This window comes from Nymphaea colorata, chromosome 9 (assembly GCF_008831285.2).
Source record: "Nymphaea colorata isolate Beijing-Zhang1983 chromosome 9, ASM883128v2, whole genome shotgun sequence".
Lineage (NCBI taxonomy): Eukaryota > Viridiplantae > Streptophyta > Magnoliopsida > Nymphaeales > Nymphaeaceae > Nymphaea > Nymphaea colorata.
Genome location: NC_045146.1, coordinates 14,311,558 through 14,330,887, shown reverse-complemented (window position 1 = coordinate 14,330,887; position 19,330 = coordinate 14,311,558). Strand labels below are relative to the sequence as shown.

The following is a 19,330-nucleotide window of genomic DNA, read 5'->3' as shown; positions in this document are numbered from 1 at the left end:
ACAATCACCATTAGCTGCATTTTGTAAGAAAAATGCAACACGTGCTATACATCATGGTAATTCCTGCCAAATCTTATAGGGAAATTTCAATGGATATATATCATGGTAATTTCTGGCTATGGTACATATACAGTAGCCATGTTTGGGACAGTATAATAAAATGGTATGCACGGCCCAGTCAAGCACCAATAGAAAATTAAGCACTGTAATAGCCAGTAATAGACATATATCGGACTTATTGCTCACACAAAATGCAAATGAATATCCTGGTCATGAGAAGCATAATGAGCCAACTGTTTTAGAGGAAAAACTGCAGATGAAAAGACAGGCCCTCAAGACCAAGTTTATGGAAACCAGAAATAAGAATAAAGATGTCCTCGCATAAGATTTGACCAAGAGCACAATAAAGTGCTAGAACTTGATGCTTAGAAATGATGTATACTTTAAAGCAAGGGGTCGAGAATCAGTATCTGGTTGTATCTGGTTAAATGCAATTTGGAGGTTAGACTTCTTTATGATATTTATTGACAGCTCCATTTTTATAGCCTACAGTTGATTGATGAAATTATCCTTCAGTCAATCTAATGATTTAACATGGATGGAGACAATATGATCTGTTATGACTTATGATTCATTCAGACCTTTTGGATTTTTTTATTTAGATCAACTGGTTTGGCCACAAAAGCAATATAAATTGGGAACAAAGCAGTTTCCAGCTTATCCTTCCTTGCACTTCACCCCCAATTTGCTCACAAATGTGAGAAAGACCTTAACACCTTCAAGTCAAAAAAAGTCAGGAGGTCAACATCCGAATGCATCTCTTTTGGCAATAGTCTGGCAGGGCTTCCCTTACCCCTAGCTTGTCCTGTAGCAAGAATTGCCAAAGAAAATGTAAAATTTCTGATGGTTTAGCTTTCATAATATAAAGGAATTGAAACTGAGGTTGAAGGTCTGAACGTATAAAATAAATTTACATTATTGCATGTTTTTGTAATCTTGGTCAACAGGAATCAGCTTAGAAATGCATATCAAGCTTCAAGCACTTATCAAACTGCTATTAGACCTGCCAGAGGATGTCAATCTGAAAATAAGCATTTGCATTAGTTGCTTGCAGTTTAGCTTTGCATCGTGCAAACACTAACTTGTCGGAGTACTCATAGCTGTCGTCTGTATTTTCCAAATGAAAAGAACCAAAATTTTGCTTTAACTAATGAAGGATACATAACAGAACGAAAACACAGAATGAACTGCACAAGGTCCTCCACAAAATCTGGAAAGCAAATATATGAATATAAAGATTTTTTTACTAATGATCTAAAGGACACGAGCTTTCCAGAAGGAGGATACAAAAATCGCAGCAAGGGCATGATCAGCTGCAAATACTCATATTCACTAACATCAATATATTCAGCTTTGATCCTTTGATTGACACCTTAACCATCACAAAACCCACTTGTTCCCTGGTTCCCCTTTCACAGGATTCCAATGTTTACAACTCAAAAACTTAGGTGTCCTTAAGGCCAACCGCAATCGATCACGTCATTCACATCAAGGTCTTGCAATTTGCCACCCATCATCTACTTTCATTCATTTGTGGAACATTATAAAATCCTAATAAAGATGTAAATTATACAGCACACATTATTAATGGCTGCATTACACATTATTTGCGTACAAAATCCAGGAAACATGACAGAAACAATTATTTTAAGAACATAAGCTTATCAAAAATGTACACAAACAGGAACCTAATTTCATCAAGAAATTAAATTTTCATCCTTAGATTACATATTCAACAACTTGAAAACAGCCAGTGTCTTGGTCACTATTCAAAGGAACTTTCCAATGTGCACAAATTTAATGATCCTGAATTAGAATATTTTAGAGAAAATTTTGCAGTGACAGGCATCGAGGTCCAACTGTTGCAACCCCTCTTCTCATATACTTTTATTCACTGAAGTTCCAACACCCCAATAAAGATGTAAATCTCGATGATTCTCTCATTGAGTTGATGGCGCTGGAACATACCCTAGCAAATACTCCTTATTTTCCATCTTTCAAGAGGACCAATTAGTTGCAAATCAAGGTACAAATCCTAATCAAGCTTTCTGACACCATTTTATATATTGATGCCAATGTACAACCAAAGCATCTAAGTCCACAATCTTCACTGCTAGTCTTTCACAGGTCACAAAACACTTCCACTACTATAACTAAGAAAGCATAAAAAACACCAGAAGTGGAAGCCATTATAAACTGACTTATCAGGAGGACTACATCAGAGTTCAGTATATCATCAGCTGAACTACATAACTACATAGATATCACGAGCTACTCGTGAAGCAACAACCAGGAAATAATAACTCGGGAACTTCTTGCACAATCTTTGTTCTCCAGCTTCTTTGCTTATCTGCTGAGAATACGCGTAGGGACAATATAACAGCAATACAGGCACGGGGGCAATCAAAGATGTCTTTCTCACTTAACTTCTTACAGGTGGGAAACATCTTATTTGCCAAAAACCTTGGTAGATCCTCTCTTAGAGGACAACACAGAGAAGGATAACCGAGAAAAGTGTTATAAAACAAAAAGGACCAGGAACTGAGGGCAACGGAGAAAAGAGCAATTTCGTCCTAGATAGTTCTAGGAAATTCGTAGGATAGATGGTTAGGTCGTGATATTTGAAGGCTTCTCTTTTTCCATTCTTAAGCAGCTTGCTCAACCAAACAAAAACATGCTTGCTACTAAAACTGCAACTTGTTACCATATTTTACCTTCAGCAAATACGGATTAAATATTTCCCAATATATTTCAAGTCTTCGGGAAGTTCAGCAGTCAGAAAGGAAAAAAGAGAGAATTATCTAACCTAACCGACTAACTTGGATTTACATGGATTATGCAATAACTCGCCAAATGACTTTGTCGATTGTATTAGTAGTAGATCGAGAATAAAGTCATCTACTCTGGCAAGAGACTGTGATCAATAGGAGGGACTCTTTCTCTCTCAAAGTGCCAGTGGCTTTTCCTATTGATGCATCATTTTGCAACCAACAGGATAGGTTTCACTGTCTGTGGAAGCATCAGCCGAGCAACCAAAAAATTGTCGGTTTCACAGTCTGCCTAAGCACTATCTTCGACAACTACAAAAGGAAAATGTACGTAGGAAGACAAAGTGGGCTACACGACAAAAGCATGCCCAGTCGCCAATCGAATGCAGGAATGCTTGAATGCATAACCAATGGAGCTTTCCCTCCCAAGCTTCACATATCTCGAATTGTACATTAAGGAAGCGGAAAGAAAGGGGTTACCTCACAAGGTCATAGAGGCTATCAAGTACGCAGATGCAACCTTCGCGATTTCCATGTATGTTGTGCACAACAAGGAGACGCCCATAATGCTCAGTCATGCGACAAGAACAATAACACGTAAAGCTCTTAAGGAACAAACTTAAACAGTCTTTTTAGTTGTAACCATCGATACTGGACTATCCAGCCATATTACTGCGAAGGTGAGAAGAAGGGTGGTCGGCTGAGGAATGATTATCCAAACAATGCATAAAAACCTAGCTACAGGAAGCGCTGGTCCGACGACAGAATCAGAGGGATCTTCTACCTTGTTAACGATCCTTCCATCCATCCAGGAAGACGGGAGCATAATTAACGAGTCGCCATTTCTTTCTGAAAACGAGGCTTAAAAGGGTCGGTTTATACTGAGTGCCGTTACAGGAATCGGAGTCGAATCTTTTTGCAAAAAAGATCCAGACACCAAGGCTTTAGTTCTATGAAATCGTGCTTACTTTTTGGTTGCAACACCATCTTGAGCTAGAAGCAATCGAATAGAGGAAGTACATTGACCAAGTGATGAGCATCAAACAAGAGAACAGACTAAGCATTCTGATCAAGCAAAACTTTTAACAGGACGCTGATATGGGCACATCAAATTCGAAAGCACATAGCACAAGCAGTACCATCTTTTTCCTGCTCCTAATCATTCGTCTGAATATGGTATGTGCATCCGACGGTGGACCTTGTCGTACAGCTCAATGAGCTAGCTGCACCTCGGGGTATAGAAGGGACAGGGGGCCGACCCTTCCTCCTTTCCTACGGACACAGCAACAGCGACGATAACGACCACGAAAAGCCACTCGAAATAGTGGGAAGAAGGAAAGGTTGATGAGGAAGTGCCAACAAACCCACAGCCACAACAACAAAAACGTGACCGCTTCGGTTCAACGTACAGTATGCTGAGGATCATGATTCTTGAGGCTTACCATCACAAGCGCTTTGCAGATTGCAAATGATCACGGAAGAGGAAGTATGGTCCGGTAACGTGACCACCCCACCGCCCGCCTTCTCTTAGATCACACAACCTCGTAATATTCGATGTGCTGCCCACTTTCAATTTCCCTCGAACTCTATATGTTTTGAGTAACGTAGCACTCACTTTCACCAACCTAAGAAACTAGCAAGTGGTTCGGCACACGAATAAGAACCAAACTTGATGGGAAGTTCCGTTGCATTTAGGCAATCAGTTTAGTAGTCGGAAGGCTTCCACTTACGAGCAAAACAGTTAGCTCAATACGTGCCTACATGTTTTCCATATGAAAATTTTGAAAGTAAAATCCTAGATGCAACATGTTCAAATTGTACCCAGTTTGCAACGAACCGATCTACTGCAATTGCTCTTGATTCTTATCAGAATCTCTCTTCTTTTGTTCATTATGTTTTCATTCAAAACTAGTATATTGTTTAGCATCTTTCTGGAAAAACTGTTCACCTCCTGAGTTGAGACACTGCAATAAATATCCACATTCCGACAATGAATCTCTCTCTCTTTTTCGAGTATGGAATCCGACGAAGAAATTTGCAGCAGAGTGACTAGCTAGCGAGATAGTGGCCGGAACGGCACTTGAGCACCTGATGCTGTTGTTTAGTGCCGACAATTAGATGAGAGAAATCATTTGTCAGCTTTTGAATGGTGTGCCCAGGATCAAATAGTTTGGTAGTTCAAATTAGGTATATAGGTTTCGATCACTCAACGCACAGAAGAAACTATTGGATCAACCCACTTGCACGTGATGTCCCATCCATCGTTGACCTGAGAGCATCTTCCACAACTGAGAGTTCAGCACATCCTGGAAGAATTTTCTTCTCCCATCTTAGGGGGAAATGGATTGTCTTCAAGTCAAAAATAAAAAATTAAGTGATGGCAGTCTTCCAATAGTTTTATGAGAAACTTTTGGGTCTTAATTTTTTGGGCGTCATCTCCGCTATATGGCCATTGATCGTGAAGTAGTCTAACATTTTTGCACTTCTTTTGTAACGTTCCAAAAGTTTAGTCTGGTATTGAAGATTGTGAGAGATCTTCAAGAGTTTATAAAGGAGGTCATTAATGAAATGATTGTCTTGGTTCCTAACCTTTTCGAGGATTAGAGCCGAAACTACTAGGAGGCAGGTTGGGATCCGTCAAACTAGGAGTTCGAGCCCAGGAGTGAGTCGGATTGTTACAGTAGTATCAGAGCAGTTCAACACTCGTACCTAGGGTTCCACATGCGCGGACACATGTGCCTTAAGGAGGGTGGATTATAACGCCCCAAAAGTTTAGTCTCGTACTGAAGATTGTGAGAGATCTTAAAGGGCTTATAAAAGAGGTCATTAATGAGATGATTGTTCTGATTCCTAGCCTTTCTCGAACCGAAACTGCTAGGAGGCGGGTTGGAATCCGTCAAACAAGGGGCCCGAGCCCGAGAGTGGGTCGGGTATCGAAGATTGTGAGCGATCTTCGAGAGCTTATAAAGGGAGGCTATTAATGAGTTGTGATTGTCCTAATTCTTAGCATTTTTAGGGTTGAAACCGAAACTTTTAAGGAGCGAGTTGGGATCCGTCGAACCAAGAGTCCATACCCAAGAGTGTGTCGGGTTGTTACATCTGAGTAACACAATTAGTTTCTAAGTTACATAACCTCAAAAGAGACTGCAGTACTGGGACCATAAAGTTTAGTGCTAAGGTACTCATGAATATTGAAAACTCATTTCAGTGAGAAAGACCGTATATTGTGATGCTTCTAAGGTATTCATATGATAATCAGCTCTCTCTCTCCCTCTCTCTCGACATGGCTTGCTTCTTGCATTTGACAAGTGCAGTGTTTCAACTTTCAACCATACGCCATTATAAAATAGATTTTCTTTTTCTGTTCTGGGTATACCTTTTTAATTTGCCTATAATTTTGAAAGAAAATCACTGCACTTTTTTCTAATTTTCTTAGTAAAGATGATCATTTTGATGAAAATTAACAGAAAAGATCTTGAAGTGGATTTCTGTTAACTTAAGAACCAGAAAAAGTTAGCTGCATTTTCCTTTTTCCATATTGTGTTCTACTATCACGACATTACTTGTTTCTTGAGCTAACACAAATGTACTTCAAATGCTCGTCGGATAGTTTTATAAAAGTTGGAGTTCTGACTAAGAAATTGTAAAAAGAGATTTTTTCTAAGCTATATATAACTACAAGCAGAAGGTAGGCCCAAAATGGGAAATTTCCTTAGCTCTTTCTAGATGATGAACATACCCAAGTCCGTAAGAGGGGCTTGCACTGGTTGCAATCCACAGTTTATCAAGCACTATAGAGATGCCCACCAAGCGGAAGCACTAATAATGCACGATGGGTTCCCTTCAGCATGTGGTGGATCACCGCCGATAGTGCAAAGTAACCTTCATTAGTACTAAAAGTCGAACAACAGATCGCGATCCATTAGTGCCTTATTATACGAAGACCCCATTTTCTCCTAGTGGAAGCCAATCCTTTTCTTCTTCCCCTGAAAAAAGTAAAAACCTCAATGCCATTTCCCACATTAGGTAGATATTTCACCAACTGTTAAAAGGTAAATATCTCTCCGATTCCAGGATGAAGATCTTTCCTGCACGTTAGATAAATGACCCAGGCAGCCACTTGCCTGCGCGTGAATTGTGGAAGGTGGGTATCCAATGTCACCACCAGCATGAGACCACATATAGCATGCAATTGCATAGGGCATCAGGATCAAAGGAACCTAAAGAGAAAGTGGCTGAACAGAGGAAAGTTATGTTGGCAAATCCATGTCATGAACACAGTGAATCCCATCCAAGTAGGCGCACTACTGCCGCATCGTGACGGTGAGGAGTGGTCACAGGGAGATGGCCCAAGATTTTGAGAAAAACAGATATACTGCATCTCTCAAAAGAGAAATATGGAGGTTCGATCAGATCGATGTGCCTGCAGTCGATTCAGCAATCAGACATTTGAGTTTGTTGTCATCCCACTTGGGACTCTCAGCCTTCTTTCTCTCTCCCTTTTGGATGCATGCAGAGAAAAATCTAGAGCATATCTAGTTTGCAACTTGTATAGGATATCTCGGCTTGCAGCCTTGGTCTGTCGCGTGCTCAACTTGTCTCTCCTGGGATTTGGGTTTTGGTTGTCGGAAGAAATTAAAAGTGTTGAAGTCCTTGCTTTCCAGTTCACGGGCACCATCGTCCTCCTCCGATATTTTGAAGTAGTTGTACACTGTAAAAGTTGACATATGGACCCTCCCCCAAGGGGCATGAAAGTTGGTCAGTTCTCTGTTTCTGTGCATTCAAATGAGTATGTGAATTTTCCGGGAAAAATGTACCCTCTAAGAAAGAACGTGCAAGTAGATTTTTTGTCAAGGATACAAGAAAGACTGCGTAATTAGCACGAAAAATCCACTAAGAAGGAATGTCCAAGTAATATTCCTTTGAGGGTGCTCTGCGAGACTCTCCACTGACTACCAACATGGCTTGTGAATTTTGGGATCGGTGTCCCAGCTTATAAGAATGTGCATATGGACATGGAAGCCTACCGCAAAGAAAAATTACCAGGACCAACAAAATAAACGATAACAGCTTCCACATGTACATCTTACGAAAAAAGGTTACCACAGACAGAATGCTTTTGCAGGAATTGTTCATGTTAAGGCGAGAACATCATGCACGAGCATTTAAGGACATCATTATCAAGATCTTCTAGTATCTCATACCAACTGCCCACTGTTGCTCAGAGCGTTTAACCTTCTACTAGAAATATCGAAGGTACCTGAAATGCAGGCATGGGAGGTTTTCATACGCATTAGGACAGACAGAGCTTTCCTGTGCAACAAGCATCAACATCTCCAGCATTAGTTTAAAGCAGAAAAATAAGTAAAATCAATCGGCATGTGGGCAATGCTGCTCTTTTCTGCTCTAAGAATTAAAGCGCAGGGACACGCATGCTATCTTGAAAGTCAAGAGGCCACTAATATCCCTTTCATGCCGTTGACTTCAGTTTGTCTATCCGTAATGCCTATCCCTGCAATTTGTAGACTTCTAAAATTAGGCCTGATGGTACGGGGCAGGACACAGATGAGATATGATATCATGAACGCACTGATAATGCAACAAATAAGTGGTTCTTCATTTCACATAACTTTTAATATGGTAGGCCATTTGACACAAGAGGATGTAAAGTAAGGTAGCAATCATGCTTCAGTCACCAACTTCTTCCACCTAGAGTTTTCCGTGCATAGTACTTTCCTCTAATACAACTGTTCTCCTTGTTGCCAACCCTCCCCAAAAGTTTCCCATGGAGATGCTTCAGCATGATGTTTATGTAGAACACGCGTCTTCCACTGAAGCCTTTAGGATATTATATATGCATCTACATATAGACAGAAGCAGCCATGTTTGTGCCATCTCCGGAAAAGAAACTCACGTTGTCCTGCTGTCATATACTTTTCCATGGAGAAATCAGATTCTAGAGTTGTAGCTATTGAGATTACCGATGACATCGTGAAGAAGAAAGAGTCGCCTTGTTCTCAGTTTCATCATTACTTTCTTAAACAACTTGGCCAATTGGCCGGAGATGATCCGAGAAAGTTGCTCCACTGTGTGAAGGTTGGCTGTGCTCTGCTTCTGGTTTCCCTTCTGTATCTTATTGAACCCCTCTATGAGCAAGTGGGTGACAATGCAATGTGGGCTATCATGACTGTAGTTGTCATGTTCGAGTATACTGCAGGTAATAGAGATGAGTCATCCTCGGAGTTATGAAAATAAGACGACAGTACTTACAGAATCTTTGGTTTTTCATTAGGTGCAACACTGAGCAAAGGACTAAATCGGGCAAGTGGTACAATTTTGGGAGGCGTGCTTGGCCTTCTGGTTGGCATTCTAGCACAGAAATTTGATAGAAAAGCCAGCGCTGCTTGCATCAGCGTGTTTGTTTTTGTAATTGGTAAACACTATATCTGCATACTATTTGTTTATTCCGCCTTTCAATCTAAATAGTCTTGACAATGTTCCCTCGTATTCAGGGGCAACTGCTACACGTTTCCGATTCGTTCCAACTATTAAAAGAAAGTATGATTACGGAATTGTCGTATTCTTGCTCACCTACAATCTAGTTGCTGTCTCTGGTCATCGTGAAGAACAGATTGTGCGTCTAGCAAGCGATCGTCTTGCTATGATTGCATTTGGATTCACCGTAACTATCATGATCAGCTTGATCATATTTCCAGTGTCAGCTGGTGATGAGCTTCATAAGTCATTGGTGTCTAAGTTCAAAAATATAAAAGGCTCACTAGAAGGTATACATTATTCTTTTTTATCATTCTTTCTTCAATTCCGAAGCGCAGGCATATAGAAGTCGGTAAGGAATAAACAGCTGCCTCCGTTATTTTTGCAGAGTGCATTGACGAGATCTTCAAAGATTTTGATGGAAAAGAGAAACCTCTGACAAGGTCTACATCAAAGAGCTACATTTCTGTTATGCATTCCAAATCTGCAGATGAGTTGATGGTAAGCTGAATAAATCATTTAGAGCAGCTGCATGACAATGGTCTTCTGAGCTGACATTTCTATTTTAATCCATTTTCCAGGCTAACTTTGCAAAATGGGAACCATGGCATGGTCGGATTGGGAAATCATATCCGTGGAATAAGTATATGCAAATAGGTGATATTCTTCGGCAGCTGGCAGCATCCATCCACACCTTATATTCATGCTTAGAGTCTCAAAGACAGGCAAGCAAACATGCATCTCTCTCTCTCTCTCTCTGCATCGGCTATCTGTTATGAACACGGAATGCTCAACATTAGTTTTAGTTCTCGAAAGCTTCTCTCCCTCTTCTTCCAGCGGTTTGCCCAAAACTTTCAGATTTCCTGAATTGAGCTTGACATGGGAGTGGCAGTCATAGAAAAACATTGTTCTTTCCTTGTAAGCTTTCTGATATTAGTTCTCATATAGGTTCTCGTTTATGCACCTTACCATGAAAATTTAGCCCTGCGCTGGTTACTAATTCATGCATTGTTAACTTTAAAACTGCTCTAAACATGAAGCGTATTTGCCAAAAAAAAGGTAGAATTACTAACAGAAACTCTGAAATCTTGCAGCCTAGCGATATTATGAAGATCACGTTCAAGTATTCTTGCAAGGAATTGGCTTCAGAAATAAGTGGCACATTAGGGGAACTGGCAGAAAGTATTGAGAAAACGAAGAAATGTCGTTCACATGAATTGATCAATGGACAGCTAAGCGCAGCTGCAATGGCTATAAATGCAGGTATAGCGGAGTACAAGTGGACAATGCTGAAAAATGAAGGGGACAACAGAAGTATATTAGAAAATGATATGCTTCCAATTTCATGCCTTGCGTTCGTGCTGTTGGAGATTGGGGAAAAAGTACAAGAATTGGCTAAGAAAGTGGAGGAGCTAGGAGATCTAGCAAGCTTTTACGGTTCGTGAACACATGCGAGATAGGACCAGTTCTCTGGTCTCACATTAAACTTGATTAGCTTCCAAGTGCCATCAAGTTTGAAGTCTAAGCTACTGTCAAAATGAAGGATCAGCCTTTCTGTGATCCACTTTCAGCAACTGCATTTTGTACATTGGGATGCTATAACCATGGCTGTAGAGGGGTGAGAAGATTGATCCTTGTTTACTCTATTTATCATGTAACTCAGTGGCCCTAGATTTACCATGACAGCAATAGAGAGATTATCTGAAACGATAAGCTTTCATTACTTTATTGAAACATAGAAAGATGCCTTAGTGTAGCAATATAATTTTGCAGAAGGCATTAAACTGGATGAATTGGTCAAAAAGGAATAAGCTTTTATAGGCATAACATCAAAAGGAGCAATTGATTTTCCTTCCATAATTTGGGTTTGACTTCAGTACGGACCACATGTTCTTGTTGAACATATAACTAAAAAATCAAACCTACATTTCTCCAAAGGAACTGAATGCTATGTTGAACCAAAATCTTTGGTTTGAGAAAAATGATCAAACTTTTCCGTCAAAACAATTAAATTTCCAAAGCATGTTATCTGGCGAATAAACAATGATAAACTCATGCACAAGAATGGGATTAAGCAAATGAATGTTTCAGTTGCACTTGAATTCATGAGGATAGACCAATTACTGTTTTTCCCAATGTACCACACAAACCCCTATTCCCAGCTCATATTTTTCGGAGACGTGGTTGCACTTCCACAATCGAGTTGAGGCCAGGGTGCTGAGGCAAAGAACCTGTGGAAGAGTGCACCATGATCAACGGATTCTTTTTTCCTCTGATCAGAGGACAGTCTCAGACGCCTCCCTATCAGGAGGACTTTGGCTGGCTCTCTGTATCTGTTATCAGCTATTGCTTTTTTGAGGTACACCCGTCATAATTCATAAGTTCACATCCATAACTGCATCACTTGTTTGGTCGTCAAACTGAGGACCATCAGTCTGTTTTCATGATATCTGCCGATACCTTGCGGAGATATCCATGTCCCTTGAAGTTTGCTTGTTAGTCTTTCCAAAGTCGAAGAAAGAGATGCCTCGTTTGAATACTAGAGCTTGAGGGACTGGGCTACCTGCTGTCAGTGGCAGCAGAGAGAGATTCTAACTTTTTTCTTCTTTTTTTTCCCTCATCTACGTGGGAAACCAAAACCAAAACCTGCATCTTCCAGTAAATGAGCAGAGAAGCTAAGACTGGGTTGTCTGTGCTAGACAATCAGCTCATTGACCAGGTGGGGTTTACAAATAGTTGCCATGCTGAGCCATGAACAGTGTTTTGGTTTGTCATGCTGCAAGCATGCATTAGAATTTCATTAGTCATTCCTTATTTAGGCCTGTTGTCGGGCCCTCTAGAGGGTTTATTCTAGGAGTCCGGGTTCATATGTCAGCACCGATCGACCAAGCTTGACGGAGCTTCTGGCCGGTCGGTCTTGACCAGTGGCGGAGCCATTGTGGCTGCAAATTGCCCACACCAACACTCAAAATTTGCTTTATTTATATGTAGATACTTCATCAGTTTTCAATTTGCTCCACCACTGATCTTGACCGAGTTTCCAGCCTCAAGGACTCGTCTGTTTCACATAGTTTCCTATCAAAGTAGATTACTTTGTTAAGGTTCAGTGCTACTACTTCCTCTCGTGTCATTGCATTTTACCAACTAAATTATCCCACGAAGTTTTCTTAGATGGAAACAAACGGGGCCCAAGGGACATCTCATGTTTCCTCCTTTGGCAGAGCCTGTGAAATTACGGCGTAGAAAAAGAATTCCTCGAAAGGCGTCTTCTCGGGACATTTCCCCTGATCGAGCTTTATGAAGGAAGGCATTTTCCGTTTCCCATCAGACCAGGGCGAAAGGGCGTAGGACACCACACCCACCGCCCCTGATTTCCACGATCGAAAAGGAGGTAGATCTGTCTCTCTCCCCCTTATCTCGTGCGTCTGCAATCTGCGGACCTGCCAATGCAATCGGCTCACTCTTTTCTCCCAATCTTGACTTGTAGAATCGCAGAAATCTGACTCTGAGAAGCGGAGGGGCAAGAAAGAGGGGAGATGAGGCTCAAAACGTACGCGGGGGCGAGTTTCGCCGGCGCGGTGGCCATCATATACCATGCCTTCAACAGCAGGAGGCAGTTCTACCCGGCCATGCTCTACCTGTCGACGTCCAAGATCAGCCTCGTCCTCCTCCTCAACATGGGGTTCGTCCTCATGTGCATCCTCTGGAAACTTGTCAAGCGCCTCTTCCTGGGCTCCCTCCGGGAGGCGGAGGTCGAGCGCCTCAACGAGCAGTCGTGGCGGGAGGTCATGGAGATACTCTTTGCCATCACCATCTTCCGAGAGGAGTTCTCCGTTTCCTTCCTCGTTATGGTAACCGCCCTCCTCCTGATCAAAACACTCCACTGGCTGGCGCAGAAGAGGGTCGAGTACATCGAGACGACCCCCACCGTCCCCACGCTCTCCCACGTCCGCATCGTCTCATTCCTGGTCTTCCTTATCCTTGTTGATTGCTCATTTCTCTACAGTTCCGTTGCCCATTTGATGCGTAGTAGGGAGGCTTCTGTTTCCCTCTTCTTCTCCTTCGAGTACGTCTTCTTTTTCTTTTTAAAACGCGTGTGAATTTCAACTCTTCGTTGTTTAAAATTCATTCCTTAGTTCATGCGTCTCAAATAATTTCATTACGTGTAAATCGTTGTTCTCTCACTTGGGGAGATTTGTATTGGTAAAGGAGCACTATCATTAGACATGTTTCATAATCTCTCATATTGTTATATGAATTGGTTTATTTGGTGATCATAAATGAAAAACAACTGAGGAGAAGGATTATCACTGTTATTTTCTTTTAGTCCCATTACTTGATTGAGTTAAATTTTGATTGAAGCTATGAGGAATCATTTGACGAGGGAATGTTCTTGTACTGTCTGGTTCTCTTTGGTAAATTATGCTGTGCTTTTGAGCTGGGCATCTCTTTTTCCATTGAATTGCTTTACACGTGCCCGTTGCAAAGTTTGAACACCTGACCATCTGTTAACTCCTACTTTTTAATTTCAGATACATGATACTGGTAACGGCAACTGTTTCAACATTTCTCAAGTATGTATTCTATGTTAGCGACATGCTAATGGAAGGGCAATGGGAAAGGAAGGCCGTTTATACATTTTATTTGGAGCTTATCCGAGATCTACTCCATTTATCTTTGTACCTCCTCTTCTTCCTTGTGATTTTTGTGTAAGTTTTTCCCCCTTCACTGCTTTTCTGTTCATAGGTATAGAAACTTTATACTCGTTGCTGCACACGTCACAGTTCCTAGTCTACACAAAAATAGTAAATAAATGTATTCCCTAAACTTCTGCAAATACATTTGCTTTAGATTGTGTACATAATATATGGATGTTAAGAGAAATAAGAAACATAAATAATGCAGTCATACAGACACACAAATGAAGAAAGTAGTTTTCCCGGGCTGACCTCTATGTTGTCCATCAAGGACAAGGGATCTACTTTCTTTGCTTGTTTGATTTCAAGGAAGATTTATTTTCAAGTTGTCCTTTCCTTCTCTGGCTTGAAAGAGTAGCTTATTCTGGTCAACACTCTTATCGTTATCTCTTTTGCTGAAGGTTAGTGGCGATAAACGAGGTTCTTTTTTTGTTGTGGATTCACTTAAGGAGGCAATTTTGCTAATATGTAGACATTCAAGTATCCAACACTCTCACGAATCATGATAATGATGGACTTGGATCTTGAACTTAACATAGCATAAAATAAAGTATTTGCTCCAAATCTATGAGATGTAAGTGTTGGCGTGTGTTGCATATGTTTCAACTTCAACACGACAATCTCCACAGTAATTGGGTTTGATGCCAAGTAAGTTCCTTCTTCTTGGGAGACAAGGGACGTGGATTTGGATTGAAACAAGAACCTAACAGAAAACCGTTCTTCATCTAATTTTGGTTTCTTGTCGAAAGGAGAGGATGGGGTAGAATTATCAACCATTTCCTTCTTCCACGAGGGAAGGGATGTGGAACTTGAAGTAATACTCAAACATGAAACAACCACCTCTCTTCTGTGTTTGGTTTCCTGTAAGAGAAATAGAGAATATGGTGGATTTGTCATCCATTTCCTGATTACTTGGGTAAAGGGATGTGGAACTTGGATTATAGAAGATTCAATACACAGTTGTTATCCACTTATCCTTGATTTTCTCTGTGATTGATGTTGATTTTTGCTTGCTATAATCAATTTAAATTTCAAATCAAAAGTGGTTGCCTGAAAAGAGTAAAATTTTGATCTTCTTTATAAAATCTACAAAAATGAAACACAATTCTTTCTGGTTAGTTTGTTATTTTCTCCTGCATTTGCATCATGCATGCTTTCATTTTCCCTTTGTTGGCATAAACTATGTTACATTTTCATTCACTTGTGCATATAAGGGGTGGATTCAAACTATTCACAGCGAATGTTGTAGATTTGGGGTATTGAAGATGCAAATGTTTTCTTGCTTACTGAAGGCCATGAAGAAGGGTTTTGTTGGTTAGAGTCCTTTTTTTTAGTTTTTTATTTGATTCTCCAGACGTTTCTTATTTTCTCAACATGGCAAATTGATGTTCCTTTATACTATACATATTTTTACTGTAATCATATTTTCCTTGTTTTCAGATAGCCTTGAGGATATAGTTTGAAATTCAACATATATCTCTATTTCAGGAATTACGGTTTGCCATTGCACTTGATAAGGGAACTTTATGAGACATTCCGCAACTTCAAGATTCGGGTTGCGGATTATATTCGGTATCGTAGGATCACATCAAATATGAATGACCGTTTTCCTGATGCAACTCCTGAAGAACTTAATGTGTAAGTAGTTGACATGCTGTGTGTGTTTTTGTATGTATGTATTATTAAATATGCAAGCACATGTTTAGTTTTGTTATGTAAGGATCTGATTTCCTTTATTTGGGATCATAGGACTGATGCAACATGCATTATTTGCCGAGAAGAAATGGTAACAGCCAAAAAACTACGTTGTGGACACCTTTTTCATGTTCATTGCCTTCGGTCCTGGCTAGAACGACAACAAACATGCCCAATTTGTCGATCCTTGGTTGTTCCTCCTGACAATGGGGCTACACCTGTTGGAACACAAGGGATTCAGTCTAACCATCATCAACATGGTGGCTCAGAAGGTACAATCTTCAAGAAATTTGTATCTCAAGAAACAGTAGATAAACATGATTGTTGTTTTAGAAGGATAAGATCCACTTCCTCTGGATTTTGTTAAAGAGGTAACAGCTATGATCTTGGTAGACATTGAAAGGTTACTTGGAAAAACTTTCTGTTCCCCTTCACTTGAGCTTTCATCCTGCTCAACAGTGGAGGTAGCTTGTGGCTTGCGCCATAAATGCAGGTGTTGGCCACGAAGTACTAGATGTCTGGCTGTGAAAATTTGTCTAATGAGATTGGATTCATTTCCTGAAACCTGTTTTCCTTCCACAGGATCTGGTGCAGGAAGCAGTTCTGGTAACCATGGTGAAGCAGCTTCTGGTAATAACCTAAGTCAGCATCATGTAAGGATGCAAGCTGCCATTGCTGCTGCTTCTGTATATGGAAAGTCATTTGTTTATCCATCACCAAATGCAATTATTGGGTACTCTCTCTCTCTCTCTCTCTCTCTCTCTCTCTCTCTCTCTCTCTCTCTCTCTCTCACCATGCATATACATGGATCGTCTTGCCACATGCCTGTGCTTGCACATGGAGATGGAGGCTGATTACCTGTTTATTATTGAGTTTTGTCTTTTTTATCCTGATCCATACTGTTTAATCATTCACAATGGAGATAAACCTCTAGTGGTCTCCTAAAAATCTTGGTAATGCTCATTGCTTTCTGTGATCTGTCTATGAAGCCTCTCATTAATCTTTTTTAGCACTGGGATGCTTCTCTTTCCAGTTCTGTATATGATTTCATGGGCCATTTTTTATCCTGAAATCTTATTCGTATCTCTCTTGTAATACCAGTTAAAACTTACAAAAGTAATCTTTGATAATGGTCAGCAGCACTTACTGTTCTAATTTGCAATTCTTAGGTCTGAAGGTTGTGCACTCCCCCACTTTTACCTGCCAGTAGGGCCTGGTACAGAGGCTAGCAGTAGTGAGAGCATGAGCTTGGCTGGAGAAGTTTCTGGAAATTCAAACCTGCCAATAGACACGTCTCAAGGTCTGAATGGACATCTTTATTTGATGTTTGCCCAATTTCCACATTTTGCCCTGGTTATCCTGCAGCCCTGAGTTTTATTTGGATTTGCTGCAGGTGATGTAGGTGTACGAGATTTGGCATCTTCATTATACTTGTCTCAATCAAAGGCTAAAGAAGTATTTCTGGAACACCAGATTGAGGTACTGCTAATTATTTATTTAAATTTGTTTCTGGATTGTTTACAAATCTCCCTCTTTCTTATATATATATATATTAGGCACTGTGTTATTCAGTGAAAACCTTGCTAAGGAAAATATGGGGGGCATATGAGACTGGAAAGGAATGGTGCTAATTTTTTTGCCTGAGTGTGTAGCGCACTGGTGAGAGAAAGAGAGAGAGACAGTACATGTGGTATTGGCGAAAGATCATGACAAAAGGAAAAAAAAAGTGACATAGACAAATCTTGTTTGTCAATAACCTTTATATGTGATATTGACAAAAGGTCGTTAGGTTTGTTTAATAATTTAGATTAAAACAATACAATTCCGTGTGATTTTGGCCACCATTTGCTGCTGGATGGGTTGACTTGTGAGCAAAAAAGCGCAATTTGTTATTCTGTGAGAACTAGTCGATTCCCAATTGCATTATTCATCAACCTTGAGTTGAATTGAGTCAAGTACTATAGGGATGCCAAAGGGCTGTGTTAAGTCCCTCCTAGTGGTGCATCATTGTGTTAAATCCTCCTGGTGGTGCCTCATCAATCATTAGTGATTTTCTCGTGACTAATTGTTGGAAAGAGTAATTTGGATCTTGTCAGCCATCATGTAAGAACATGAGCATGAAAAAATGAAGCCTGTCTTTCAGGTGAGCAAGAGTTACTGTAATGCTTTCTTCTAGTTTTCTTTTGTGACAGTCTTGGCTACCCGAATCAGATGCTTATTTGACCAACCGGCTTGTAGCTCTATCATGTATCCATGGGAGCGCTCCTTGACTTTTTTGCAGTACATTTTTGCTTTTTGTTTTTTTGGAATCTGACGTACATTTAAGTTGATAGACGCTAGATGCATATGTGGTGGTGTTGTTTTGCATATTACTACAGTGGCTGTTGCACTGTTTAATTGCTGATCTAACCATTTTGCTTTCCTCAGGTTTTGCAGAAGCAGCAGGAACTGCTAACGCGTCAGCTGGATCTGTTAAGGGAGCAGCAGAAGCTTGCCTCTTCAAAGACAGAAAATACTGATGATGGTGTGTCTAAGCAATCGAACAAGGGTAAATCACCCCTTGCGTCTGAAGCTGACGATGTGGCACCCACTTCCAGTTTCCAACGGTAGCTGCCGTCAGTGTATGTTAAAGATGTAGACTTGAATCTCTGACACATTTGGATGGAGTGGGATCATTTTTTTGTTTTGTTGCTAAAGGGTTATCTGTTTTCCGTTTCGGAGGATGCATACACTTCATTTTGTGTATACTGAGATACTACATGAAAATGTTGTTGCTCTGTTATGTAATATTAGTTTCGATTAATCATGAAGTTTTGCCGTCTTACAGGCAAACTTTCTTGCAATGTTGTAACTACAGTTCCTGAACCGAATGGCCAGGGCTGCCAATTTGGTGACTCAGCGAACTTACTAATTCAACTGATTTGGCTGTGAGTAGGCCGAAAATGTTAAAGAATTATTGTTTAAAAAGTAAATGAATATATATATATATATATATATATATATATTAAAAATATAGAAATCTTAAAAAACATGATAAAAAATAATTAAAAGCTGATGACACCCTCGAATCCTATCAAATCTAATCAATTTCAGGACGATTCTGATAATACTGCTTTCATGACTTCTTCCTGGTGGACGGACAGGAGTGAAAGTGCATGTATGCATCTGGTGGTCTGGCACACGAAGAAGCAACTGTGGGGCTGTTTGACAGCAGAACAATTTGATCCTCTTTCATGAATGTTCGTGTGTTTCATAATCTATTCCAATTTTTGAGGTAGATTTATAAAACAGTAAAAAGACTATGTTCATTGTCAAATGGCTCATACGTAGGTGACCCACGGACAAACAGCTTTCTTGAACCCATTCATGGCTGATTTTTACCCAACAGTTGTTCATGGGATCCTTGTCTTCCTGCAGAGTGAAGCGGTTACGGGCCTAGGCTTTCACTGAATCAACTGAATGGGTGTATTCTGATAAGACTTTCTAATATGATTTAAAAGCAAATTTTGTATGATGATATAATAAAAACATTACTTGAGTTTAGATTTCTTTTATTTAACCACTTATTTCTTGTGTAATCTAAGCAGTTAAACAAAAAAAAAATCCAAGCTTAAT

General features: G+C 40.2%; 2 protein-coding genes and 1 long non-coding RNA gene across 3 annotated transcripts; 2 read left to right on the top strand and 1 right to left on the bottom strand.

Annotated features, from left to right (window-relative positions):
• Positions 1-725: 725 nt before the first annotated feature.
• On the bottom strand, positions 726-4,253 carry LOC126410373 (uncharacterized). The gene is made up of 3 exons (XR_007574250.1): positions 3,309-4,253; positions 975-1,081; positions 726-865 (listed from the first exon to the last, which is right to left on the bottom strand). It is a non-coding gene; the product is annotated as an uncharacterized LOC126410373 (long non-coding RNA).
• A 4,479-nt stretch (positions 4,254-8,732) lies between these two features.
• On the top strand, positions 8,733-11,013 carry LOC116261137 (aluminum-activated malate transporter 14-like). Its single transcript, XM_031639767.1, has 6 exons — positions 8,733-9,045; positions 9,121-9,261; positions 9,341-9,613; positions 9,712-9,824; positions 9,905-10,048; positions 10,418-11,013. The coding sequence occupies exons 1-6, from the start codon at positions 8,769-8,771 to the stop codon at positions 10,766-10,768; spliced, it is 1,299 nt and encodes a 432-aa protein (XP_031495627.1). The 5' UTR covers positions 8,733-8,768; the 3' UTR covers positions 10,769-11,013.
• Positions 11,014-12,461: 1,448 nt separating this feature from the next.
• Positions 12,462-18,521, top strand: LOC116261188 (ERAD-associated E3 ubiquitin-protein ligase HRD1B-like). The gene is made up of 9 exons (XM_031639824.2): positions 12,462-12,714; positions 12,811-13,389; positions 13,856-14,032; positions 15,509-15,658; positions 15,770-15,987; positions 16,298-16,448; positions 16,885-17,015; positions 17,109-17,194; positions 18,143-18,521. The coding sequence occupies exons 2-9, from the start codon at positions 12,860-12,862 to the stop codon at positions 18,323-18,325; spliced, it is 1,626 nt and encodes a 541-aa protein (XP_031495684.1). The 5' UTR covers positions 12,462-12,714; positions 12,811-12,859; the 3' UTR covers positions 18,326-18,521.
• The last annotated feature ends 809 nt before the right edge of the window (positions 18,522-19,330 follow it).